The 27201-nt window shown below is 35.1% G+C and overlaps 3 protein-coding genes across 8 annotated transcripts in view; all 3 read left to right on the plus strand.

The window, feature by feature from the left end:
• myh14 (myosin, heavy chain 14, non-muscle) overlaps nucleotides 1–8019 on the plus strand; it is a 30720-nt gene extending 22701 nt beyond the window's left edge. For 2 of the 4 annotated variants that reach the window (XM_053493929.1, XM_053493932.1), the window contains 9 exons: nucleotides 57–218; nucleotides 418–546; nucleotides 660–748; nucleotides 844–967; nucleotides 2183–2391; nucleotides 2724–2832; nucleotides 3527–3699; nucleotides 3962–3988; nucleotides 4697–8019. In XM_053493929.1, coding sequence (XP_053349904.1) covers nucleotides 57–218; nucleotides 418–546; nucleotides 660–748; nucleotides 844–967; nucleotides 2183–2391; nucleotides 2724–2832; nucleotides 3527–3699; nucleotides 3962–3988; nucleotides 4697–4901 — 1227 coding nt within the window. In that variant the 3' untranslated portion in view covers nucleotides 4902–8019. The remainder of the gene's footprint in view (nucleotides 1–56; nucleotides 219–417; nucleotides 547–659; nucleotides 749–843; nucleotides 968–2182; nucleotides 2392–2723; nucleotides 2833–3526; nucleotides 3700–3961; nucleotides 3989–4696) is intronic. The other 2 variants (XM_053493930.1, XM_053493931.1) reach the window with 2 other exon arrangements.
• A 5146-nt stretch (nucleotides 8020–13165) lies between these two features.
• si:ch211-120k19.1 (uncharacterized protein LOC563199 homolog) lies at nucleotides 13166–16520 on the plus strand. 3 transcript variants are annotated; one of them, XM_053495142.1, is made up of 6 exons: nucleotides 13166–13333; nucleotides 13608–13755; nucleotides 13893–14348; nucleotides 15260–15330; nucleotides 16226–16255; nucleotides 16345–16520. In XM_053495142.1, exons 3-6 carry the CDS (start codon nucleotides 13898–13900, stop codon nucleotides 16474–16476), a joined length of 684 nt encoding a protein of 227 aa, XP_053351117.1. In that variant the 5' UTR covers nucleotides 13166–13333; nucleotides 13608–13755; nucleotides 13893–13897; the 3' UTR covers nucleotides 16477–16520. The 3 variants fall into 3 exon arrangements, with proteins under 3 accessions (XP_053351117.1, XP_053351116.1, XP_053351118.1); XM_053495141.1 differs by having other exon boundaries at nucleotides 13608–13750; XM_053495143.1 differs by having other exon boundaries at nucleotides 13608–13706.
• A 2659-nt stretch (nucleotides 16521–19179) lies between these two features.
• On the plus strand, nucleotides 19180–24682 carry rpl18 (ribosomal protein L18). Its single transcript, XM_053495357.1, is given in 7 exon segments — nucleotides 19180–19293; nucleotides 20036–20122; nucleotides 21918–22025; nucleotides 22674–22772; nucleotides 23511–23634; nucleotides 24140–24209; nucleotides 24544–24682. Coding segments are annotated over 7 exon segments (678 nt in total). The 3' UTR covers nucleotides 24620–24682.
• Nucleotides 24683–27201: the final 2519 nt, after the last annotated feature.

A 27201-nucleotide genomic window follows, 5' to 3' on the forward strand; every position in this document is an offset into this window, starting at 1 on the left:
GTTGCTCACTGTTACTTTCTGGTAAAAAATCTGATTCACTTTGTCTCTCTGTATAGGTGCGTGAGTTAGAAACACTATTGGAAGAAGAGAAGAGTCAGAGAGCTCAAGCATTGTCCATCAAGAAGCAGATGGAGGCAGAGCTCCAAGAGGCTGAGGCTCAGGTAGAGGCAGCCACTCGGGGCCGAGAGGAGGCTCAAAGGCAGATAAAACGACTTCAGGTAATGCAGAAATTTGCGAACTCAAAGTATGTGTTGAATTTTTAGATTCAGTTAAATGCAAATGTATTTTTAAGAGAAGGTGATCCCAGATCACATTAAACAGTAGAATTTGTTTTGATTCTAAATGTTTTGATTGAGACCTATAAAGTTATTTATGCAAGCTCCTTGTGGTCATGGTAAACCCTGTTGGTGTGTTTAGACCCAGATGAAGGAGGTTTTGCGGGAGTTGGATGAGACCAAGATAGCACGAGATGAAATCATTGTCCAATCAAAAGACAGCGAGAAGCGCCTTCAGGCTCTAGAGGCAGAGCTACTACAACTGACAGAGGTGCATTATAAATCTTAGCTGTTTTGTGTTTCAGTATAAACTTGAGCCACAAGACTTAAGGTAAAAAGAATTTTTATTAGCCATAAGCATGTGGTGTGCTCCATGTCTCTCAGGAGTTGGCCGTATCTGACAGGTTGAGGAGACAGGCTCAGCAGGAGCGAGATGAGCTGTCTGAAGAGATCCTCAACACATCGAGTGGGAAGTAAGAACCATGTAACATAGACTTAGTTTTCTCTTAGTTATTTTTTATACATACTGTACTGTATGTAATAATGGTTTTTCCTTGCTTTCCCACAGGACGGCTCTGTGTGAGGAAAAGAGACGTCTGGAGATGAGGATCAGCCAGCTGGAGGAAGATCTGGAAGAGGAGCAGGGTAATGCTGAGCTCATGGCTGAGAGGCATAGGAAGACCACACTGCAGGTATACTTTAGTAAAATACACAATTTGACACTGAAAAAAATACCAGATTTAAGCTATAATAAATTATAGTAAAAAATTGATTTGGCAAAAAAATTTAACCATGAATAGTAATAGCCTTTGTTGATATGTTCGTCAATTTCTCAAGCTCAGCATAAATATATACTGCATCAAGCAAAGAAAACAACTAGAGATGTTTGAAATGATTGGAACTGGGTTATAAACCCTTCTACACACTATCACATGGAAAGATAGTGCTGAACTGTCAACTTTGTGAAAGACATGTGGTTGGAAAAAAATCATGAATGGAGATCACTTAAATACTTGGTGCAGGTGCATGGAAAAAATCAAGCTTAAAAAAAACATAGCTATGTTTATACATAGCTTTTCCATATGCACACAGTGTGATGAGAACTCACAAGATTAGGACTATGTAGCAATAAAATTAAGTTGGATGACCTGAATGTACTGAATAACCAGGTCTCCACATTATTTTTAGCCATATTCTTTCTAAAAGAGTGGTTCTGGAATCATTTTTTACACATGAACTGGTCACCACATTGTTTGCTAGAATTAAACCTAAAGGTAATTAAATGAAAGCTTAGAGTGTGCAACTTTTTTGCCAGTATAAAAAGAATCCACTTAAATAAACCAGAACTTTTCACACAAATTAACAGTAACATAAACCAGATGCTTAAAGCTCAATAAATAAAACATGGAACATGACAAATGGTCAACAATGGGGTATTGCATTACAACCTTGAAGTTAGAAAAAAAATCTGTCACTCTTGTTTATTTTTTGAGGTGAATATGATTTAAAAGAGCATAGACTGTCAGTTTATTGGGAAATTACAAAACCCATCACCATGAAGGCCCCCCTGTAGGCCTTGTCTCTGAATGTTACAAAGTGCTAACACTGAACGCTCCTTTAAAAAATGCAAAGCAAATGTCTTATCACCGAAGATGTAACCATATCAATGATAGCACACATTTTTACAATGCATGAGCACTGGAGCAGTAGCCAGAGCTACTGTTAGAGCTGTACTGTTAAAAGTTTAAAAATCAGCAGAGTTATAAATAAAATGTATTTATATTTGGAATTCTGAGAGTCATAGCAGCCTTAAATGATTGAATCCTGATAAGAAAAAAAAACATAGATCAAAGATTAGAGTGTGTCAGAAGTTCTTCTAATACAAATCTTACAAATCATGTTTTCAGGTGGAGACTCTGACAGTGCAGCTGGCAGGAGAGAGGACACTGGTGCAAAAGAGTGAGGGGGCACGAGAGAGTCTTGAAAGGCAGAATAAGGACTTGAAGACCAGGCTGACGGAGCTGGAAGGAGCTGTGAGGGGAAAACACCGCGTCAGTGTTGCTGCTCTAGAGTCAAAAATCGAAAACATGGAGGAACAGCTGGAACAGGAAAGACAGTGCGTATTGCATGGCTCATATAAAAGATTAGGGAATTTTTTATGTTTGATCTTTGTTTGATGATACCGATACAGAGTATTATTTGAAACATGGTTTTGGAAAGAAAAACCATAAACTTGTTTGGTAAATAATAAATAATTATCTTATTATTAGTTTATTTATTGTAATTTTAATTGTCATCTTCAGCTACAGCTCTGATATTCCCCTGCCTTGAAATGCTGAAAATGCTGTAAAGTGTATTATAAGAAAAGAGATTTAGACTGAATAAAGAAAAAGTATGCTCTTTAATAGAACACTGAGGTGCTACAGTATATTGTCTTTTGTTTGTCAGGGAGCGTGCAATGGCCAACAAGCTGGTGAGGAAAACAGAGAAGAAGCTAAAGGAAGTGCTTATGCAGGTAGAGGATGAGAGGAGACATGCAGACCAGTACAGAGAGCAGGTATGCCCGATATTTTACTGAGTTCACTTTAATCCCTGCACATTGTGTTGTTACATGGATTACAATCTTAAACCATGTAATACAGTATATATATATATACTCAGCAAAAAAAGAAACGTCCCTTTTTCAGGACTGTGTATTTCAACAATAATGTTGTAAAAATCTTCTAAAGACTAAAAATCATCACTATTAAAACAATAAAAGGCTTGAACTACTTCAGTTGTGTGTAATGAATCTAAAATATATGAAAGTCTAATGTTTATCAGTACATTACAGAAAATAATGAACTTTATCACAATATGCTAATTTTTTTAGAAGGACCTGTATATATATATATATATATATATATATATATATATATATATATATATATATATAGAGAGAGAGAGAGAGAGAGAGAGAGAGAATTTTTATCATATCAGTGGGATCACACTCAAACTGCATATATTTCCTATTAGTTAGATAGCAATTAATTAGTTATTTTATATTAGTTATAGTAATTTTTAATTTATTAATATTAAATAGTAAATTAATTAATATTTGAGGTACTATAAAGAACTGAAATATGCATCAGTGTGTTTTGCAAGAGTTTATGAAAAATACATAATGTTTAGGTTATTTTCTTTAAACTGATAAACGTTAAAAAAAAAAAAACCTAGGCCTGTATTTCAGTTTGTGTTGTCTCTGTGAGTAGCTGGACAAGTCAATGGGGCGTCTGCGACAGCTGAAGAGGCAGCTGGAGGAGGTGGAGGAGGAGAACTCGCGCACAAACGCCCAGCGCAGAAAACTGCAGCGAGAGCTTGAGGAAATGGGAGACAGTATGCAGAGCATGACACGAGAGCTCAATGCCCTGCGCTCCCAACTCAGGTAACATCAGTTAAGTGTGAGTGTGAATGTGAATACGTGCGGATATGTGATCTTGCTGTACAGTGCATCAGTACTGTATTAAAACATAATGCTTTTTATTTATGTGTTTTAATTTTTTGTGTTTTTATATATGTGTTTATATTTGAATTTGCATGGTATACATTTTGCTCATATCTAACATATTTGCATGTGTGTGTGTGTGTATGTGTATGTGTTCGTGTCTTTTTGTGTATATGTGTATTTGATTCCTACACCCACTCAGCAGTACAGAACAACCCAAAGGCACCAAGTAGGTTTTTATTGTGTCTGTCTGTGTGGACATGTTCCCATTTAGAGTCTGTGTGCTTTTAATCACTTTTGTTGACAATCATTTTTGCTCACAACACTGATTGTTAATAGTAATAATTTACTTATTTTAGCTGGAATATGATATAAGTACTAATATCAGCCATATGTTAATGTTACAAAGTGGAAATAGCACTGGAGTATATCAGAAAAGCCACAAATAAGTACAGTAAAGAGGCTAAATGTGGCAACACTGATCGTGTTTTATTCACGCTAATAATTCAGTCATTTGGCTAGAACCTGATCTGACAAAAATCTGGATTTTTAGACACCAGGGCTATTTAAATTTTATCGGATATTTTTCTTTTTTTAACACCTGTACAAATGTTGTACATTACGAGGAAACAGTGGTCTCTGTTAAGTATTTGAATGAATATTTTAGTCATGTTTTTAAATATATTGCAATATATTACCTTGAGTGTGGTTCACTAGTGGCAAGAAATCTGATTACTGCTTTGCTCATGAAGACTCAGAGTATACCTTTATTGGAAAAATCACATATAAAACATTTACTGTAATTTTATTCCTGGTATTTTTTGCCCTGCTTTTCTACATAGAGTGTTTAGATTAAAGATTATATAAATTGTAAATCGAGTAGACATTCTCATTTTGTGTGTCTGTTCTCTCTTTGCTATCTTTTTCCTTCTCTCAGACGTGCTCCGCTCCCTCTCTCTGTACGTGGAGGTCGGAGAGCTCTTGTGGATGACCTTTCTCAGGAGAACTCTGACTCTGAAGAACCTCCTGCTTCACCCACGCCCTCTAGTAGCCTTCTGGGAACCCCAGTACCCTCAGATAGTGCACTGGGTGCACCTCCCCCATACAGCCTATCAGATGCCAGTGAGCAGAGGGGGGAATGATGGGCAGATTGGTGAACAACAAGAAGACTTACTGTATCTGTAAACTGACACAGCGCATACTATATTGACTATACCTCTGCAGCCAAGCCAACAGTTAACATATTGAAGATACACATGAGCGTTCACAGAGGAAATAATACTAGTACTACTGCTATCAGTCATGTGTTAATATTGAATAAGTGGAAATCCAGCTACTTTTCCTATTGTTCTGAGGAAAAATAGCACTAAAGTATATTAGAGATGCCACATATCAGTGCAATGTATATCAGGATAAATGTGGCAACACAACATTCTCATACATTCTCATACATTCTCATGATTCCAAGGTCTCAAATGAGTTAAGTATGAGAGTGTTGTAAGTTAAGATAGCTGCACAAATCCTATGCGCTTTTCAGTCAACCATAAGCCATGTATTTAAGGGCAATCTACATGATTATGATGGCAATCAAAAGAACGCAACCAGACATTCTTCAAATGCAGAACCATGAAAAGACAAACTCTCTCTGGCTGAGCTTGCATGAATGATTAAACTGCAGTATTATGTTCAGGCCTTCTCTCTCTCTGTATCTCTCTCTCTCACTTTAGCTCAAATTGATTTTAGAAATTGGGAACTTAAATTTTTTGACGAAACAGTATTTGTCTTTGAAATCAGTGGGTATCAATTTTAAATTGTTATAACAGGGAAATTAAGTTTTTTCAATTGAATGTGATTTCATAAGGGTGATTGTATTCATGTCAGACGCTTTAATATCAAAAAGAAAGTGAAAGAGAGAAAATGATTTACTGTGAAAAGTCTACAAATATGAGCCAGGCATGCTAGTTTTGACATTTTTTAACACAGGAATAACACAGGAACAGTAAGATGATAATGCAAATTTACAAGCCAAAACAGAGTCAGCTAGGACAAAAGATAAACATCTGAAGACAGTAAATAAGAAGATCGCATTTATAAATTTACCTTGATAAACGTCATGAATATTAGTCATAGATGTAATAATACAGTGATAGCTCTCATTGGCTCAAACGGTACTGAAGATGTTAAATACTTTTAAAATGTTGTACAAGGAACACAATAAAATTAATTTTAACAGTTGCTTTCCAAATGTACAATATGAAATAATGTTAGATCATCATAGTTAATATTCAGCAATTCTGGGTAGCGAGGCTTTTTTTGTTATTTTATTTAATGTTCTGTTCCTGAGTATCTCAAACACTGACTGTGTTTTTTTTAGTTAGTCAGTTCTGAAGCAAGTTTATGTGTGACGTAGACTGTGAGCAGTTAAATGACATTTTTTAAGTAGTTCTTATATCAAGTCACTCCCAGTTTCAGTCTGCTTAACTGTAATAATTGTCAGTCCATCTATCATCATTATCCATGTTATTTATTTATGTTTTAATTGTCAAATTTTGCAGTGTAAGATTGAATGCAGACAGATCCTGTGGGAGAACACTGTGTACAATTACGTGCATTTTAAAACAAATACACTAAATCTAGAGTAAAAGCTAAGAAAAGATTTTGTCATTACAGATAATAAAGTGGTTATCCTGCGCACTAGGCCATTGTAAAAAAAAATATCTTTAAGTTTATCAATATGAGATAACAAGTTATTCAAAACATTTCTGGAAAAAAGCTTTACGTTTACCAAATTGATGGCATAGGGGTGAAAAAAGGGATATTAAAATAAATAGCTAGATAGATAGAATGTAGATGTAGTTTAAAGTGAAACTCTGGCAGTTTCAACACCCAGGACCTAATTTTTTTCCCAGGATAGCATCATAATTTATTGCCTGTACCAAGGATAGGGTATGGCACGTTAGATCACATATTTTTTAAATCTCTTTTAGCTGTTGAAAATTAAGGGGTTTCAAAGTTATTAGTCTGAGATCTTAATGGGAGAAAAGATGTTATCATGACAAAGCCTTATGGACTGTTTTTCCTGGTTAATTCTGTGTTATAGTTCGTCACTTTAATAATGAAGTGCATTTAACGGTACAGAAGACTCTCTAAAACTTTGCTGAAAGCCTTCTTTAAGAGGTCTGTTGGGCAAAGACAAGACCTTTCCATCTAGTCTAAGGTCTATTATAGTCACCTCAAATAAAAAGCTGCTCTTGTAATTTCTTAAGTTTCATTCTAACTGTTTCTTTCATGCGAATATCAGCTAATCAGAAAAATTTGTTATGACACCATTTCAGTTTTACAGGCAATAGTTGCTAAATGTAGTTAAATGACATTCATGTTGGATTACAAAAACAGTTTTAGGTTTAGGACCAAACAATCCACTGCAATTTTTTACCTTTAATTTATTAAACATAGAGTATGTTGTGAAAATGAAGATGTAGTAAGGTTGGCCTCTTTGCCCACCTGCTGTGTGTGTTTGCTAATATTGTTTCTTTGTGCAATAACAGTAATTTAGATGCACTGGTGCTGTAAAGGCTGGTGAACTACAAGTATATGTTTACCGGCACTACATATTGTTCAGGACCCATACTGGTAATCATGTTTAGCTGACACTGTTCACAATATATTCTCATCAGTATTATGGGAGATAAATCTACCCTCATAATAAATGTTGTCATATTAGCCATGTGTTTTTGTCCCAAATGATTTATATTGGTTTTTATTATTTTTAAATTAATGGATAGGCAGCCTTTTTACGTTGTCTATTTTAATTAGAAAGAATAAATTACACAATTAAAATGCACACTTGCTCTTGGCCATGTAAGTAAGACCTAAATATTCAACATCTAACAGTGCTACAGAGCTGTAGAGAATGTAAAAAGTAATAATACTAATAAAAATAAATAGACCCATTTGACCCTACATATGGTCTGGGAAATTCAATTTATTTTGGTGTGTAAAATACACTTTAGTATTTGTTTTAGATTTTTTTTTTATATTTGTTAAGAAAAAATTAACAGTCCAGGCTGCTGAATTAGTCAAGAACATCTAATATTAAATAAATGGAAGGAAAAATGTCAATTGGATTTCTCCTTTTCAGAGTTAGACCTGTCTCAAACATCTTTGTTTTGTGTCTCTGGAATTTATGACTGATTTATTTGCTTTTTGCATTGGTTAAGTTGGCTTTATGAATAAACTCTTGACTGGGGTGAATTTTAACATACTGTGTGTTTTTGGCTTTGACATATGGTGATCGGTCTAAAGTTATTAATTAGTATAATCACAAATAGTTACATATTTATTGCATATGTCACTGTCTGGCTCAAAAAATTACACAGGGTTATATTTTGTTAAACCATCTTTAGCTTTGATAACATTGCACATTCAGCATGCAATTCACAATATTTAATGTCATAACAAATATTTCCATCCACAGTTTCATTAATTATTGGCTAAGATTTTGTATTGATGAATAGAGAGTCAAAAATACTTCCAGTGCAATTAAGGTGAAAATGATTCCTTATTCTGCCAGAATCACTCCTTGAACCTGTTGAATCTCTGCATTCGTGTCCTGGAATATGCCGATCCCATGATGGTAGAAAAATTCCATTGATGTGATAACCTGGTACACTCAGTACATTCAGATCATCAGCTGATTTAAATGTATTGCTATATAACATTGCTGAGCCTAAATCTGCCCAACTGAAACAACACCAGATCATAACACTGCCTCAAAATCGCCTCCTTTGTACAATGGGCACTGTGTATGATGGGTACATGATTTTATGTGCTTCCCTTCGTACCCTTCATCAATCTGAAATAGAGTAGAGCTGAACTCTCAGGCAAACTAAAGCTTTGCATTGTGTGTGTGCAAAAAATGTTCTTACTCCCACTATTAAACATAGCATGCCAAAATGTGATAACCATTTGTTACAGTATATATGTGAATGTTCAACTACAGTGATTCTTGATTGTGGCTTTAAAAACTCTGCATCTGCATGTTTCCTTTTTATCTCCTTTATGAGTTTTCCCTTTTAGCAAAATACAATATATTTATAATAGTACAAATTGGAGATCTTTTACAACATTTGGTAAAGCAGACTTTTGAGTTTGTAAAATATTTACATTGTATTTCATTAACTATATTTTTAATTTATTTTCCATGTTATGCAATTGCCTTATTTTTTTCTTGTCCAGAGTGCTAAATATTAGCCAAGTGTGTTTTCTCATAGGTTCTTCAACAGTACGGATGTCCGTGTGATCTGATCATACTAGTGAAGTCCACCTCTGTTGTAATGTTGCTGAATAGCCAGTCATCACTTAGTGGTGGTGTTGAAACAGGATGAGGGTGTGGAGTTTGATAAGGGGCAGGAAAAGATTGAGCCACACCCTCAAAACTTGGAATACTCTGATTATCTCCGATATCTGAAAAAGTGAATGAGTCTCTTATGCATTTGCTATTGACTTGCAGTGAAATATCAAAGCCATAGCAGTTTGTTGCTGAGGAACAAGGTGGGTTTAAAGGGCTGGAAAGGTCCAAGTCTGGATTTAGATTATGTCCTGAATCAATCGTTTTCTTATCTTTATCTCTCACTGTACAATATGGATCTTTGCTTGGTGTATGATTGTAGTGTCTGAGATGTTGCTCCCAGCTGTTAGGTTGGGTCTGGTCTAGTGTGTCAGGTTTAAGTTCTTGCAAAACCTGACTTAAAATGTTTCTCTGCTCAGAGACAGTCCACGCATCTCTAGTTGAGTAGTGACCCTCCTTATTTACTACTATATTACTGTCTTTCTTCAGGCTGATTTATGTTGCAGTCCAGTGTTGCTTTAGTTTGTATTGATTGATCGTGTTGGCCACCGGATCCAAAGTGTGCTAAACTGCATGTAGTATTACTCCTTAATTCATCCTCTAAATTCATGTTTTTTACAGAATTTTCGTGCCATGTGGCAATCTGTTGCAGTCTTTCACAAATATCTGCATCGCCACATGTTAATAATTGCTTATTCATGTTACAGGCTGTATGTAAAGTATTATGGTATGGAAAGCTATCTTGAAAACAGCTGAAGTCTTCTTCATTGTGGATGTCCCAAACTGTAGTCATATCCATTTGGTCGATTTGTTGTAAATACTCTTCTGAGTCGAGCAGTTCAAGATTATCCATTAAATCCATCTGTAAACTCTCTGCAGCTTGTTGAATTTGGGAGTTGTGATCATCGTATGGTTGTATCTGTACCTCAAAATCGCATGAATTCAATGACAAAGGAGACACTGGTGAAGTGGGCGATAGATCAAACAATGTCAACCCTAAATAATGTGGTTGTTGTTGTTCTCCATCAGGTGAATTAAGAAACTGTACAGGTGAATTCTTTGTTATTCTTTCGATACTTTCAAGTGATGTGAATACACTATCTTCTAGGATGATGTTAGTAATTGGCGTCAAGTCACTCAAACCAATAGGTGTACACTGAATTTGTTCCCTTTCTCCAGTATAATGAGTAAGAGAGATATTATCACTATCTTCTAACTGCTCCCCATCTTCCTTAATCTGGTTGACATTTCCATTTCCATTGTTCAGATTGTTCAGAGATTTAATCTTCAATGCTTTTTCATTGGGGTTAGTCACAAGACTGTCTGAAGTTCTGATACGCTTGTCCTCGTCCAGGTGTTTTGTTTCATCTTCATGAAAGAGAGCAGAGGCTGCAGGGAAACAAGGATTAAAAGATTTAATCATAAACCAGATCCGAGATATAGGAAGGTTTAACCTTGCCATTAAAACCGGTACCAGGTCTACTGTAATTGTATGAGAACTTTTACCATTTTTCAGGATTTGTTCAGATTCATGCTTGTGAGTCGATTTTACTACTTGTTGTCTTTGTGACTCTGTGTCCCCTGAAGAAATTGCTGAGGATAGCTGATGGTTGGCTGCCTCTATTTCTGCAAACTTCCTGTGAAAATTTAAATGAGCAGTTGTTAGAAAAGAAAAAAAGAATTTGTCTAAGATATGTTTTAAACCTTTTTTTTTTTTTATACCTCTGGATCATGTTGTGTAGAAACCTGCGGTGGTTGACCTGCCGCTTGGATGGCTTATTTTTTCGTGGCTTTTGCAAAGTCCTCATCATGTAGCCAGCTGCTGATGTCATAAAAGTGATAAGGTCACGACCCCATGGCACTCCTCGTTCCAGCCCTGATTCAAAGGATATGGCGCTGGATGGACGCATTTCTTAGAGAAGTAGAAAATATGATTTTTTAAACAATTTTTCATTTCATTGCTTTTAATGCAAGAGAATTATGGTTATTATTTTAAACAGCTACATACAAAATAATAAAATGCAGCCACACGGCTTTTACCACTATTTTTAAATTAATTTGTATTTAAAAATAGACATTAAAAAATTTATATATATTTTAAGTGGTGAGTTAAAATAACATCATACTTAGATTTTTCTAAATACGTAGATATGTTGAAAGCAACACAAACAGTCTTTGTGCGAATACATCAAATCAATCAAAAAATTATCAATTTCAGCAAGAAATTTCAGCAAGATTCAAGAACAGTTTTTTTCCAAAAGCAGTAACTATCTTAAATTCACACCTGCATTGACTGGATAGTATTATAGTATTATATAGTTAACCCTATAACGCATTTTTTTTTTTTTTTTTTTTTTTTTTTTTTGTGATCTATATGTTTGCACTGTAGGAGTTGCTTTAATTTCATTGTACATGTGTATAGTGACAATCAAGGAAATCATTCATTCAAAACAACAGAAACACAGCAAGGGCATAATATCTACAGACAATTAACCCATCCACCCATCAAAACTTACTGAAGAATATTCTAATTATAGGAAAGTCACACAAAGCTACTCAGTTGTATTTGCCATTTATATAATGAAAATTATTTATATTATGTTAAAATAACCTCAATCTCTCTACTCACCTGTCCCAAGCATTTGTTAGTAGTGCTGCACTGTCTGGTAAAATAGAAAATGCTGAATAAAGCCGCTATATACATGGGCATATATAGATACGCCCTTGCACAGTAGGGAAGAGAGAGAGGAAGAGAGGGAGGGACGTAAAAGGAATAAGTGTGAGGTGCAGTGGCATTGAGGATGCTGAAGAAAAGACTTTAAAGAAAGGCTTTTCATCATCCTTTCAAATTAAGGATGGCAAGACATCGGTGACAAAGAGAGTAGGAAGTAACTACAGATCGAGAAAGAAAAGCGAGGCAATTATCTAAGAGTCAACTGCTTTGGTCGTGTGGACACCGTATGCATTGTGAAAAGGACCAAAGGCCGCTTGTTAAGTGTTAGCAAACAGAAGCCCACCAGTTAAGAACTGAACAAGGCTTTAATTGATCAATTTAATTTCCAGGCCTCATTAACACATTCTCCTTTCGGAGAGCTCTTCTTGTTGCTATAGACAAATTGCCCTCGCATTTCAACAAAGATGCACAGCAGGATTGTTAATTTTACGTATCTATGAAAAAATCCAACATAAGAGAATACTAAGGAACGATCTATGAATAGGTTACAGGTAATTTATTGTAACCACTACCATGGCATTTGTTAGTAAGGTTAGGAATGACAATTTTATTCATTTCAAAATTGAAGACAGACCACATTTTTTTATTTGGTTTTATTTGGTTTAGCTTGATTAAAGCACCAAGTGTATTTTCTAAGCACACAGACCAATAACACACATGTCTAAGATGACCTATACTACTAATAATACAATTCTAAACAATAGCAATAACCTAGAATAAGTAAAATGAGACAAGATATAAAAAGGACTACAAAATAATAATAATAATAATAATAATAATAATAATAATAAGTAGAAGAATTAAAGCAAAATTAATATAGAGTAGATATATAAATAATTCAAAAATATTTAATTTTTATAAATATAGAGTTACCATAGCAAGTTGATTATGAACTGAACGGACAGAGTAAACCGTAAACTGTCTGTTCAGTTCATAATCAACTTGTCCATAGTGTATTGTCGAGTTTGTCAGTGTGTGTCCATAATGTTGTGTAACTGTACAATGTAAGATAACATAAAGGGTATTTTAGAAAATCAGCATTTAAAAGTGTAGGAAATTAAAAGCAAGTTGTTTATAACCTGTGATTAATTTGTACTATTAATTTTTTATTATTATTATTATTATTAAACATGCTTAAGGATTATTGGCTTGTTTTCCTAAAATATATCTACAATAAAGTAACCGTGTTTATTTAAACCTTAAATTTGTCAATGAATTATAAGAAGAGACATAAGTAAGATTAGCATTAAGAGAGGGGGTGGAGACCTATTTTTAGTACAGCCCACTCCAGCTGCTTCACAGATAGCCACTGAAGACCATGTGCTCCTGGGTTGGAGAAAATCGCGCTGTCAATATCAGCCACCTGGAGGAACTCAATACTATGGAGAATCCTACTGTAGTCCCAGAGTGGTGTCAAGACTATCATATGGGGAGTGTGTGCTTGAAACTTTGCTTCTTGTGACTGCAAGCAAGATAACTGATCTCAAGTGGTGAGTTGGACACATTGGTACCTTTATCATTAGTAATGCTCTTTAAGTTACACTTTTTATTCAGAGCACCTGCAGCATTTCCAATTCTGTTTTTTTTCCCCATTAGTTATAAGTCATATCAGTACAATTTACAGTCAATTTTAAAATAAATCTATTTCTAAATGTACTTCAATGTACTTTTTTACTTACTATTTATTATCCACATGTTATTTTCTCATGTTTTGCTTTGTCTGCTAAATGCTTATCATTAACACACTTTAATTTATGCTTCTAGAACTTTGACCCACTGCAAAGGCTAGTTTTCATTGGTCAAGTCTTGGACTGAGTCCTCTCTCTGTTATCTTCTGAAGCCAATCAGAATAAAGTTAGATAGGTAATACCCAGTGATCTGTGTCAGTCCCTCAAGTCTATTGTATGGTGAGGTATTGCTTTTTCTTCCCTTGCAAGTTTCCAAAATGTTAAAGTGCAAAAAACAACTGTTAAAGATTATTTATTCTACTAAAGTGTTTACTAGGTCTTTATGAGAGTACATTTATTATTTTATATTCCATTCCATCAGCCATCATGAATAAAGTGAGAGCCATGTTCAACTCCTATCCATATATTACCAATGTGGTGGGCTATACAACCCTCTTTGCCACTGCAGACTTGATCCAGCAAAGTATGCTAGAAGGAACCCGCACTCAAAGCACTCAGCTTAATGGGGAAAATTCTAAGGAAGAGGCATCAGTTATATACAAAGAAGAAGGAGCTCTGGATCAGCTAGAAGCCTATAAATGGAACAAGCATTCAGCAAAAGAAAAGCTGGTGACAAATACTGCAATGCACAACATTAACTGGAGCCAAACCTTTCGTGTTGCATTAGTGGGGCTGTGTTTTCATTCCAACTTCAACTACCACTGGCTACGTGCATTAGAGAAAAGGTTTCCTGGTGGAGGGGCCAAAAAAATATCTGTGAAAGTTTTTCTGGATCAGCTAGTTGCTGCTCCTGCAACAATAAGTGCCTTCTACATAGGTGAGTAAAATGGTTTTGTGCAACTCAGGACATATTCCAAGAACACCACGTTTTTAACCCACTGATGCACAAGACGGGTAAAAATTCAGTGACTAGAGTGAATGGTTTTGTTTAATATCTTTCCATGTGATACATGCTATCAATCAATATTTTTAAAATTCATACACAAGGTTATTTTTTAACATCACAAACAACAATGTTTATATTATTATATTATATTTTTGAATAAAATACATTGTTTTATCAGTACTCTCTGACACTGCTATACATACTGTATAGGATTGGATTGGGATTTAATAGGAACCTTACATTTATGTATGTACTATATTTCTAGTTAGGGGAACATTTTATTGCAGTCCACTACCCACAGGGACACAGTTTCACCAATTTCTAAGTGTTTTTGTGCTTTCCCCCCTCAATATCAATCATATACAGTATATTATTCCGTAAATTTTCCTATGTTTAAAAAGGTGATACTAGAATACAGTAGTTATATGTAGACATATTTTTATAGCTAGTCTTAGCTGTAGTGTTTTGCTGGCTAGCTGCTGAATTATGAGTGTTTAGATGAGGTGAGAAAATAGTGTGTCTGAACCACCTGGACGAAATTTAAAAGTAAGATAAAATATACAGTTGCTTGTGGTTAAGGCATGGAGTCCATTTGAAAACGAAGTGTTTTGTTATTTATTGACAGTGCTTCCATGGCTGGTCACAATTATGCCAGATTTTAATGTAAGCTAATTTTCAGTTAGATGTAGGCAAAAAAAGACCTTTATGAACCAAGGCATAAAAGAATTAAATAATGATTAATGATTATGATAATGAAATAGATGTTTAAACTAACTGTATGTTAAATAAATGTAAACAAAAATGCATATTTTTTATATATAAAAGCTTTACATTTTCTAAAGGGTTGAGTGCGTTAGAAGGGCGAGATGACCCCTTGGAAGACTGGAAAAATAAATTCTGGACATCCTACAAGGTACACTCATTATACTATAGTATAATAAACCTCAAAACAGAAAACAGTTTACTTCAGAACCCTTACTTGTTCATAGACCTGCCTTTATCATACACTGTTTAATTTTTTTACTCAAATAAATTTCTTCTTTAATAGCCAATTATTTTAGTTAGTCAAATGTAGACTTACTGTTGCATAACTTTGGTAATCTCTGTGGTCCACTGATCCTTATATCAATGATATATCAGTAGTTAATTTCAAACAGAGTTTTATCAATTAACCAATAGGATAATTTCTCTATTCCATAGCAGTGCTAAATGCCTGATTACAATGTTGTTGTCGTCACAAGATATAGATTAATTTTACATGCAAGCATGGCTGAGAAGGTAGTTCTGGCTACAACGTTGATATTTTTGTACTTGGCACAAAATGTTTTAATTTCCATTGAAACAGAAAACAGGGACTTTCAACATAGGACTGATTAAAAAAGCTGCTTGATAACAGTAAAGCTGCGCCCTTAAATTGTCGGAAAGTATTCGGCACGGATGGGGTTTTTTTTACCGTTGCAGTTTCTCAGTACCATAACAATGTGTATTTTTATTACATTCAATATAAAAATGGAAGTCTGATGAGGAAGCAACTGTTTCTAGGAACTGTAAAATACTGTATGTGACACCATAAATCAACATGTAAAATTCCATAACATTAAACACAACTATAAATAAGTCTTTATAGCTATATAACATTCTGCACTTAAATAAACTTTTGGTATGGTAGCCTTATAAAAAAAAAAAGGAAAAGAAAATTATAAATAAATAATCATGTTAGGATACTGTTTCTGTTCATGCTGTTTTAAGAAAGAGCATCGCCATCATCTGTGATTCATAATATTTTATCTTTAATTTTCTTTTGGCAGACTGGGGTTGTGTATTGGTCCATAATGCAGGTATGCTAATATTCCTTCATCAATATATACATTTACCTACTGATAATTATAGTTTGCAAATTTTCAGCTGTTTTTTTTCTTCATTACAGGCAGTAAATTTCTCTCTGGTTCCTCCAATAGCACGCACAGTTTTTGTTGGGGGAATCTCTCTGGGCTGGACTGTTTTTCTGTGTCATTTTAAACAGCAAAAGAATGATTCTCCTTCCAGTTGCCGTACATAGCACCCATTATATCTGAACCATAAAAAATAAACTAGTCTGCTGTTTTTCTGTCTGCCTGCATCTTTTCAGTTCAACAGTGTTGGAGTAGAAATTAACCTGCTCATTGGAATGTGCGCAAATGAAATATGCTTAGATAACATTACGTGCACAGAAAGGTTTTTGCTCTTTCGGGAAGCGACATCAGTCTCGAAAGCAGCTGATTAGGTTATGAGTAGTCACCGAACTTCAAAGAAATGGCATGGTCATGTGACTAAGCGGAAGGCAATTTAACTGCGTCATCCTGCTTTGACTTGCCTTGAGAGCTTTCCTTAGCTTTTTATAATTAATAGTTTGACCCTAAACAAACCTAATTTAAAAAGTCTACTATACAATTAAAAAATCAGATGACTATAGATATTTAAGCACTATGAAAACATTGTGTGTTTGTGTATGCATGTTTGTGTGTGTGTGTCTGTGGAGAGAGAAAGAAAGAGAGTGAGAGAATGAGACCTTACACTGTAGATAAACATTACTGGTGTTTATTGTTTTACAGGGTTAAAATTCTTTTACTAGTTTACTTGAGTATTATTTAAGCATATTTAAACTGTTAAACTGTTTATATATATATTTGTGTCCATCACATACAGTAAGTGATGGACACGAATAAGGATCTGGGTGACCCTAACAATGAATACATTTTGATGGCTGGATGACCGGGTCAGAGCATTTTTAAAACAACAGGTTACTTGTGATATTCCTGATATTCAGCGGATAGTACAAACCATAGGTAGGCCAAGGAAGGACAACTGATGAGCTAGGAACATGACCATAAGTGCCCAATGGTAATTGATGGTAATTCACCTTTTTAGACCCAACAAAAGAGATACTGTATAACAAATTTTTAAGAATGATAATGCAAGCAATGGTAGAAATGTGACAAAACACACAGTGCTTCACAGCTTCGTATGCATAACTTTGGCACAAGACTGTGTAGCCACAAACCATTAAGAGCACCTATGCTGACTCTTATCCACTGTTCAAAGCACCTACAATGAGCATGTGAGTGTCAGAACTACAGAATACACCAATGGAAGAAATTAAACTGGTCTCATGAGTTATGTTTCCTTTTTCAATATGAGGATAGCTGGGTGTGTTGCTCACCCAGAAAGAGCTGGTACTAGGATGCACTTGGTTGTCCACGGGTTGTTGATAATTAGTGAGTTGATTTTTACTGGAATTTTCTACATTATAACACACACAAGCTTAGATTTCTTTTCTCCATTCTAGATAAATAGAATTAATATGATTATTGAAAAGACATGAAGGTCAGCTGTTCTGTAATAGTTCTTGCAAGAACAGTATTGTCAAGTGCATTTGCAGAACCCATCAAGCACCATGAAGAAACTGGCTCTCAGGAAGTCCATGCTAGGAAAGCAATACCAAAAGTTTTGGTCCTGTTCCTCTGCTGAAGAGGAAAAGTTAATTTAGATTTATCAGCCTTAAAAATCACCAATTAACAGCACCTCAGATTAGAGCCATCTTTAAGGCTTTACAGAGCATAAGTAGCAGACATCTCAATATCAACTGTTCACATGAGATTATTGCATACCTTTGATGCCTTCAACATTGAAGGTATGTCCAAACTTTTGACTGTTGAATACTGAATGCTGTAATAAAATGTCCACAGATATATTTATGCCTATAAAGAAAGCAACATACCAGTCCAGTTTTTGGAATTAAACAAACAACAATAATGTTGACTCTCGGGTTATGCATAAAAATAGAAAGAAGCAAGTGTGACAAAGTTGCCAGAAAAACTCTGGCATATTCCCCAGCCCCACCCCTAAGCTGTTTTACTTATAACATCTGTGCAGACCTGCACACATCTGTATCTAACACTCTTAATTATTTTAAGCAACAAGTTTTTACACAAATTTTATTACTCTTTAGCCCTCATTATAGTAATTTATTTTATTCAATTTAATTCAATTTTATTTGTATGGTGCTTTTAACAATGTTCATTGTCACAAATCACCTTTAAACAATTTAAATAATAAAAAACAAATGTATGTGTATGAAATGTGAGAGAATGTGTATGAATCAGAATGATCAGATAGTACCTGATGAGCAAGCTGCGGGGACGGTGGTAAGGGAAAAACGTCCTGGTATGGCAATAGGAAAAAACCTTGAGAGGAACCAGACTAAACAGTTTTAATATAGCATATGATTTCTAACTTAATCTGGAGTCCAGTTTGTTAGTGGATATGTAGGAATGTTTTTAAATGAATCTTTGCTTTGGAACCCAAGGCTTTGGCACTGTACTGTAAGTAAAAAGTAAGTACTGTAGTGTCCAATGTTTCCTAAGCCTAAATTATTGATACTATAATTTCAGTTGAATGTATTAAACTTTAACTATATAGTCTTAGTCAGGCAATCAGATCAGTGACAAAAAATTAATTTTTACAAGAACCTGACATTATACAGTTTATAACATTTACTTTTGTCTCTTGACACAATCATACACATTAAACGATTTTGGCACATTATGTGTTTTTTCACTTAGTATAATTTCACTGGATATTTTCCACACCTAAATGTGAGTAATGTGTACTATGGCGTGATAAAGACTATATCTAAAATATGTATATAAATAAACAATCACTGAGATCACGCTGGTGGTTCCAGACACGATACTTCCACAGAAGCGAAATACAGCGCTGACCAATGTGAAAAGAAGTTGTGGTCACGTGGTCTCGACGTAACCCCCGAGTTCGCGTTCAACACTTTATCGCGAGACTACGCTACTTCCTTTTCCCTTTTCCCTCTGAGTCCAAGATGGTAGGTAGCGGCTTTTGCTATTTTAGGACGTGTACTTTTAAAATCTGTATCCATCCTGATCTCTTTATTATCATATTGTACGCTTATGTATTTAGTCATCTTCCAAATATTTCCACGGACGAGTTTTTTTAAAGATTTTTGCTGGTTATCAGTTATAACATTGTTATATACTCACACACTGAGTGAAGCGGCCCTCTGTCCTAGCTGTAGGAAAGCGTGTGTTGTGGTGTAGAGGTTTTTTCGTCAAACCAGCCCAACTTCATTTTGGCCCTTTACTTCATTCTTAAAAAAACACACACACACAATCAACAGTAACTGAGTAAACCCTGTGATAGTTGAAGATGGTTGAGATAGGCTAGTATATTTGTATATTAGCTGGTTGCTAGCTAGCTAATTCTCCCGGTATTAGTAGCACACCATCTCTGTGTGTGGAGTGTTCGTAAATGTGCTGTAGGCCCGGGTCGTACTGCTTGTGTGTGTGTGTGTTTAATTCGGAATAAAATAGCAGAAATTACAATTCGTTAGTTGTTCGTGTAGTGTTCCTGTGTCTATTTGTTTCTGAAGTAGCTAGCTGGCTAACTCATTGACAATGTCCAGTAATGTTCGCATGAATTGATCAGCGTGAGATGATTTATTTTTGTGAATATTTTACAGACGTACTGACTTCCAAAGGCACAGTGTACATTTGTGCCAGCTGTTTAAAGAAATCAGTGTTTAATTTCTCTGCCTGTTGGTTTTGCAGGGAGTTGACATCAGACACAACAAGGACCGCAAGGTTCACAGAAAGGAGCCCAAGAGCCAGGACATCTACCTCAGGCTCCTGGTCAAGGTGAATGAGACTTTTATTATTATTAATGCAATATCAAAATTATATGTAAATATATTGGTTTCTTTGTGTTTTCATTTCATATTCATTTACTCAGTCCAGGTCACAGTGCAGGTTATTAGTTTGGAGTGCTTTCAGTGGGATGTGTGTCTATGTGTAGCCATTAATGGGCATTTACACAGTGATGATATACTGCAATTACATTTATATTTAGGCATTTGGCAGACGCTCTTATCCAGAGCGACTTACATTTTTTACACATTACATTCATTACACATCTGAGCAGTTGAGGGTTAAGGGCCTTGCTCAAGGGCCCAACAGTGGCAACTTGGTGGTTGTGGGGTTTGAACCTGGGATCTTCCGAACCGTAATCCAATGCCTTAACCACTGAGCTACCCCTGGCAATTAAAAACATATTTGACATGATGGGCGATTAAAACGATGCACAAGAGGACCACTTGTGTGTCTCAATTCTGGGCCCCTCATCCTTCGAAGGAAATGTTTAAAGGTTGATTAGGTGTTAGCATTGTGACTGAGCCTGTCACATTTTGAAGTCTCTTTTAAATGCGTCTGACAAATGCAGTCGTCTTTCTCTTTAAAAAAAAAAAAAAAAAAAGGCAGGGTGCAATGGTGTACACAGACTGCCTGACCTATCCCAAGATTGTTTGCCATAAAAGACGCCAAAAGAGAGGACAATGGGCCTAGTATGCAAGGATATTAAATTAATATATGTAATATATAAATAATAAACTTTCTAAAAAAAGGGGAGGGGGGCATATGAAAGGGGTTTTACTAAAACTTGTTTAAGTGTTATTCAACGTTAATCAATGGCAGTTTGGCTTTCTAGACCAGACTGTATTAGGACTCTTAGGCCCCCAACATGAGAGACTCAAAATAAAACAATATAATGAGTGGGGGGGGGGGTTGGGGGGGCAGGTCGGCTCAGCAGTATGTGTTTTGTTTTTTGTGCTAATTGAGTTCAGAGCACGGTTGTGTATAAATTGTGTGAGAATTTCTGACCAAAACCAGGAATACAACGGACAACTTTTACATTTTACTACAACATTTTAGTATAAAGGTTATATTTTAATTTATTTTACATTTTTAAAATCTGGTCATTGGAGTTTTAGTTGCTTTATTTAATAGGACTCGAGGTGAAATCATTCCGTTATCCTTACTTATTTTTATTTAAGTTGAGCATCTCTCCATTCTGGTATCCCTTACTGAAAAAGTGGTGCAATGAAATTGTCTTGTCCTGTTTATGAAAAATGATTTTGTAATAGCTCATTGAAAGTGATCAATAGTTTTTAATGTTGACTAATTTGAAAGAAAAAAAAACTGAACATACTTGTTAAAGGTTTATTTACTAGTCAGAAAATATGGTGATGGAAAAAGGTACTGCTTTTCCAAATGTTTGTCACCAAAATCTTCCAAACATGATGCTTTAAGATAATTATATATCAAAACATTACAAATCACATTAGTCAGTAGCAGAGATTCAAAACTAATTGAACACTTGCTCTGTTTTTTGGTCAAATTATGCTTTAATCACTTTTTCACTGCAACTAAACCACTCTTGCTTTAGCCTGGGGCTTGACTGAGACTATCTAACTCAGTAGGTCTTGGCCAGCTTGTCTTGGCCCTTGTCTCCTTCATCTACAGAGTGTACCAGGGTTTTGTTTAAGTGAACTTACTGCTGCCTTTTGTGATGTAACTCTTAATCTTTGTGACTTGTTGACTTGTTTTGCATTGTTAAGCAGTATTTCACACTGTCATTGTTACTTTTACTCTGTCACAGTTGTACAGGTTCCTGGCTCGCCGTTCAGATGCTCCCTTCAACAGGGTCATCCTTAAGAGACTCTTCATGAGCAAGAGCAATCGGCCCCCACTGGCTTTGTCTCGTCTGGTCAGTAACCCAATTGTGTTTCAGAATTAATATTATCTTAGTAGTGATGTGCAATCTGTGTGGAAATGGTATAATCCTAATAAAATACTTATCAAGCAATAGCACAGAAAACTATCACACACCCTTATTTTTTGTGACAATCATACATATGGAGTGGGTGATTTTTACATAGTTAAAGGAAAAACAAATTAGAAGCATTTATAAATTTTAATATGGTATTTTGTTTCCAAACTTAAGCAAGTGTCTGCTGCATGGTGTTCAGTAGAAAAAGATTCAGCAATTTTGAACAGGAGAGTCTGTTTTCACTTTGCCTCTAAGTTAAAGTGATATTCACTGTTGCATTGATGGAGTTCAATGTAGAATTAGTGATGACAAGGAAAATGGTTCCACGATGCAATGCAGCACAACCTGCAGAGGACTTCTTTGGGGCAGTTGTAAAGCTGATATCACAAGCCAGAGAAGCCATTACTGCAGATTTTGTTCAATGTATTAACATGGTTTGCCTCTTCTTAAAGGTGCAGTCCACCCTTTGTCATAACTTACGGCAATTTTAAGCAGTGCTTTTCCAGTTTTCAGCAGAAGGATTTATATGTGGTGCATTTTGGGGTACAGCACTTGTGTTGCATATTTAAAATGTCTTTTTCTTAGATCCGTAAAATGAAGCTTCAGGGCCGTGAAAACAAGACAGCTGTTGTTGTGGGAACCATCACTGATGATGTCAGGATTCAGAACATCCCCAAACTGAAGGCAAGTATTAAAGATGGTTGGTTTTCAATGTTGTTCGTGTGTCTAACTAGGCTAATTGTGAAATGGTTGTGTGCATTGAATCGCAAATTTATTTATGTTGAAATTTTAATTGACACACATCACTGAGTTATAAGAAGTTTGTGTTTAAAACAGACTGTCAAATGTAGAGGTAGTTTAATATGTATTTCGTATTACTTAGAGATTTTGATTCATTGATTTTTGACTCTCTTATTATAAGTTGTGGATATTTACTAGCAAGTTAATAAAATGATTAATCGTTTACCAGAACATTTTTACTAGAGTGATTGTGAAAAGTAATAGACTAGTTTAAATAAAAAAAAATACAGTGAAATAATTAAAAAGAAATCTTGGACAGCAGTGATTTTAAGGCCTCATGACATATGTTTACCTGTCTGACATGGATAACAGTAGTGTAGGCAGTATTTGGGATGGTGGGCTTAAACTGTCTGGAGAAGTAGTTCATCTGTGTTCTTAACTCATTCTCGAAACTAATTACACCCATATATATTTTTTTAACTATTAATCATCATAGGGAATCACTGTTCTTGGTCAAATGTATTACCTCTGGTTTATGTAAAGTCATAAAGTTATGTCAGTCATATTCAGGGTGATCTAGTTGAAGTGCTTTGTTGGAATTTGCTTTAGTATATTGATTATTTGGTGGTGTTTAGCAATTCTAATAATAACCAAAGTGCGCACTTTATCACTTTTGTTTAGGTGTGCGCTTTGAAAGTCACAGCAGGAGCTCGCAGGAGAATCATGAAAGCTGGTGGCCAGGTCATGACCTTTGATCAGCTAGCTCTAGCTGCCCCCAAAGGACAGGGCACCGTGCTACTGTCAGGTAAAAAACAGCAGGGCCCATCAGATTTTCAAGTCATGCCAGTGTTTACACAAAACGCCCTCCCCCCTGCCAAAATGTAACAGAGGTGCCCATCCACCCACACCACACGTTTTATTTAATTCACTATTTAATATTTTTTTAATATATATATATTTTTTTGTTAAATTGTGTTGTTAATAAAACAACCAGTCATAATTTAACAACTTATTTGGAATGTTTTTATCCTATAAGAATACCAGTACCCATATTAAAAATATAAAATGAAATTTGTTCTAATTGTTTTACACAATGGCAATCACATTTTGCTTGATGATGTGAAAGTAACCAGGCATGAAATCTGACTTCTTACAGTCCAGACTACAGACACAACCTTCCTGCTCAGATTCAATATTTTACTCATTTTTAAGCTTTCCGTATGAAACATTATTTTAAGACCATGTTTTTTGTGAAATCTCGGTATAAAAAGTATGTTCTTGAACTCTGTCGTCATGGTTTGTTTTTAAAGGACCCCGTAAGGCCAGGGAGGTGTATAGGCACTTTGGAAAAGCCCCTGGAACTCCCCACAGCCACACCAAGTAAGAACATGCCTGGTTTCTACTATTTAACCATTTAACCAGACCAGATTGATTAAAACAATTTTGCCTTTTAACAAACATTTTAAGCCTGAGGTAAAATACTGAATGCAAATTTCATTCTGTAATTTTTGCCATTTGAATTCCGCAAGTGACATTTGAGCATGAATTTAAATTTTACTGACGTTTTTGTAAATACTGCTGTAATATGCTAGTTGATAAGCTGTGGCCAAAAGTCTTAGCAATTGAAGTGCCTTTATACATCACCATGTTACGAAGCAGCAACACAAAGTTTATTGCCTTTTAATGATTTCTAACCAGATTGCTCTTCCCACAGGCCCTACATTCGTTCCAAAGGCAGGAAGTTTGAGCGTGCCCGTGGTCGCAGAGCCAGCCGTGGTTACAAGAACTAAAGCTGTTTCTTCGTTTTGTATTAATCATTATAATACAAATAAAGATTGGCTATTCAACCCCAACTGATTCTGGTCTGTTTAAATTTATACTATGCAACATGCAGGCACTCTTGAATAATCAGTCATCCATGTTGAACTTTTTTTTTTTTCTTCTTTCTCTCTCTTCTGAGACCTTCATTATTATTCAGACTCTTTTCACATCAAAAGTGATGTGCGGTCAGATTTACTGAAGAAGATAAGTCTGTTTTCTCTAATGTATGCAGCTGTATCATTTACCCACTTGTGAGAACAAACGCCCTTGATTTACATGTCCATGAAGCTGCTGTGCATGCATTTGCACCCTTGATTTTTTTTTAATGAATTTTTGAAGCAGTTAATACAATTTGGCCCAAATCCAAAAGTAGTCATATCTTGCATGAGTATGTGCAAGAATGGTGTAACTCTTACATCATGCACTACCACATTAAATGGAAAAAGACAGATTTGGTATTTAGTGCATATAATGTTGTAATACAGTTTATGTATTCTAAGTTTCACTATTAATGTAAAAAGCAGATGAACTAGCGTCAGTGGAAACTGTGCCCTAAGCGTAAAGCAGCTGTGGCTATTTTTTGATAAGCCGTTTCGTGTTGATTTTGGCTTTGGAAATGCAGTCGTGCAGTAGTGGTTGGGGGGAACAACTTTTTCCAAAACACTTTGAGCAGGTGCTATTTTTAAAATGTGCAATAAAGTTGTAATTGCCTGTGCAGCTAAATTATATTGCTAGCCTTTGTAATGCATGTTCCAAATGTCCTTGCTTATAAAAGTGTGTGTATATACATTTTTCAGTGGTTATCAGTTTAAACAATAAAACTGTTTAAATCTAGGCATCATACGTATGTTGAACTACCGGGGCCATTTTTGACTGAGTAGTGTTTACTTGGCACAGATATGGGACTAGGCTAAACTACTTTATTTTAATCCTTTTTTATATATATATATATATATATATATATATATACTAGAGCATTAACTAACGTAAACTATAAACATAATGCAAATCTTATTTTTCTGAAAACACATGCCATGACGTATAAAGTATAGAAATGGCTCATAGCTGAAAACGGCTCTAAATCCTCAGCAATGCCAGTCATCTCTTACAGTTGAAAGCATGTCATCGTCACTGAATGGTCCAAACAACTTCAGATGTTTGCGGAAAAATTCAGTGTAGGATATTTCAGTTTCTTTTTACAAAATTTATATTTATCGTAAAGAACTTTGCTCATGTTATTCTTTATTCATTTTAAGAAATGAAACTGAGCAAGATTTATAAAATGTTTATGAAAAACTTTTAATAGACAGTCCATAACATGGTTTTTTTATTCAAATGTCATAATAGAATAGATAATGTAGAGTTGTTAATGCTGTTTCAAATTAACAAAATCTTGCCAAATTTACATATTGGGATTACAAGTTTGACCAAGATTTTTTTACCTTAAGCATATGTTTCGAGCAGGTTTAGTCTGATCCTAAAACATTGCTGATTAAGGCGACTTTACTAAACTCATGGTAGCAGGATAACCCTAAGGTCGAGTGCAAATCAGAATGATTTAAGCGTTTAAATTTTCAAGACTGGCGTGCTTAGCTTGTTTTTTTCCCTCCTCATTAAATGAATACTTGAACTGACATCTTGGTGTATCAAAACACAGAAGCCACAGAAATGCACCGAGTTCTCAGGACTGTGTGTGAGAACCAGTGTTTCAGTATATCAAAACAAAACCCACTCCTGCATTATTATGCTCGTGTTTTACGTAGGTATTGTAGGTGAAGTGGTTTTGCAAAGTGTTAGAAACTAAATTGGCTTTGATGTTAGAGCATACTTAATGGGTGATGAGTAAGTGGATGTTGTGGTAGGTATTCTTCTATAAGAAGTAGTTTTCAGGAAGAGTCTCCATTGAGTATTTTCTGTGGTTTTAATTGCAGCATTCACCAAAGTGCAACATTTCAGGTTTGTTATTGTCAACCGAGTGTGATGGAGCAAGTATATTTCATTCTTAGTTGTTGCTTTACAATTTTATAAAGAGTATGTCTGTGTAATTTAGAAGAAAATAACTGATTCTATATACTTCTAATTCTCAGCTTGTTTTACTGAAGCATTTTAGCATCAATGTAAAATAATGAGGTCACTTTTGGTAAGCATATCACAATTCTGCTGAGCAACCTGGAAAATCATATCTCAGCGAACAAACACAATGTGTAATTCTTATTTATTTGTCTAACACAAGTTATCCACTTACTCATTTCTCTCTTTAACTAAGAGTGAACTGACTGTTAACGAGCACTTTAAATTGACATGATCAATTGTAGCCTTAGAAAAAAAGCTAAAACATTTTTAAGGCCCCTACTCTAGAAACACTGTTGTACATTGAAGCATAACAATGAATAACGAGATGACAAACTGAAAGCTTGCATAAAGTCACTTTTATTATTATCAGGTGTCAGTTTATTAGAAATTAAATAAAAATTAATTATAAGCTCTAAATAGATACCGGACATGTACGGCTTGCTTTACTGGCACAGGAAGGTCTGGGAACTTAAAATTA

This window comes from Clarias gariepinus, chromosome 4 (genome assembly GCF_024256425.1).
Source record: "Clarias gariepinus isolate MV-2021 ecotype Netherlands chromosome 4, CGAR_prim_01v2, whole genome shotgun sequence".
In the NCBI taxonomy this organism is placed as follows: domain Eukaryota; kingdom Metazoa; phylum Chordata; class Actinopteri; order Siluriformes; family Clariidae; genus Clarias; species Clarias gariepinus.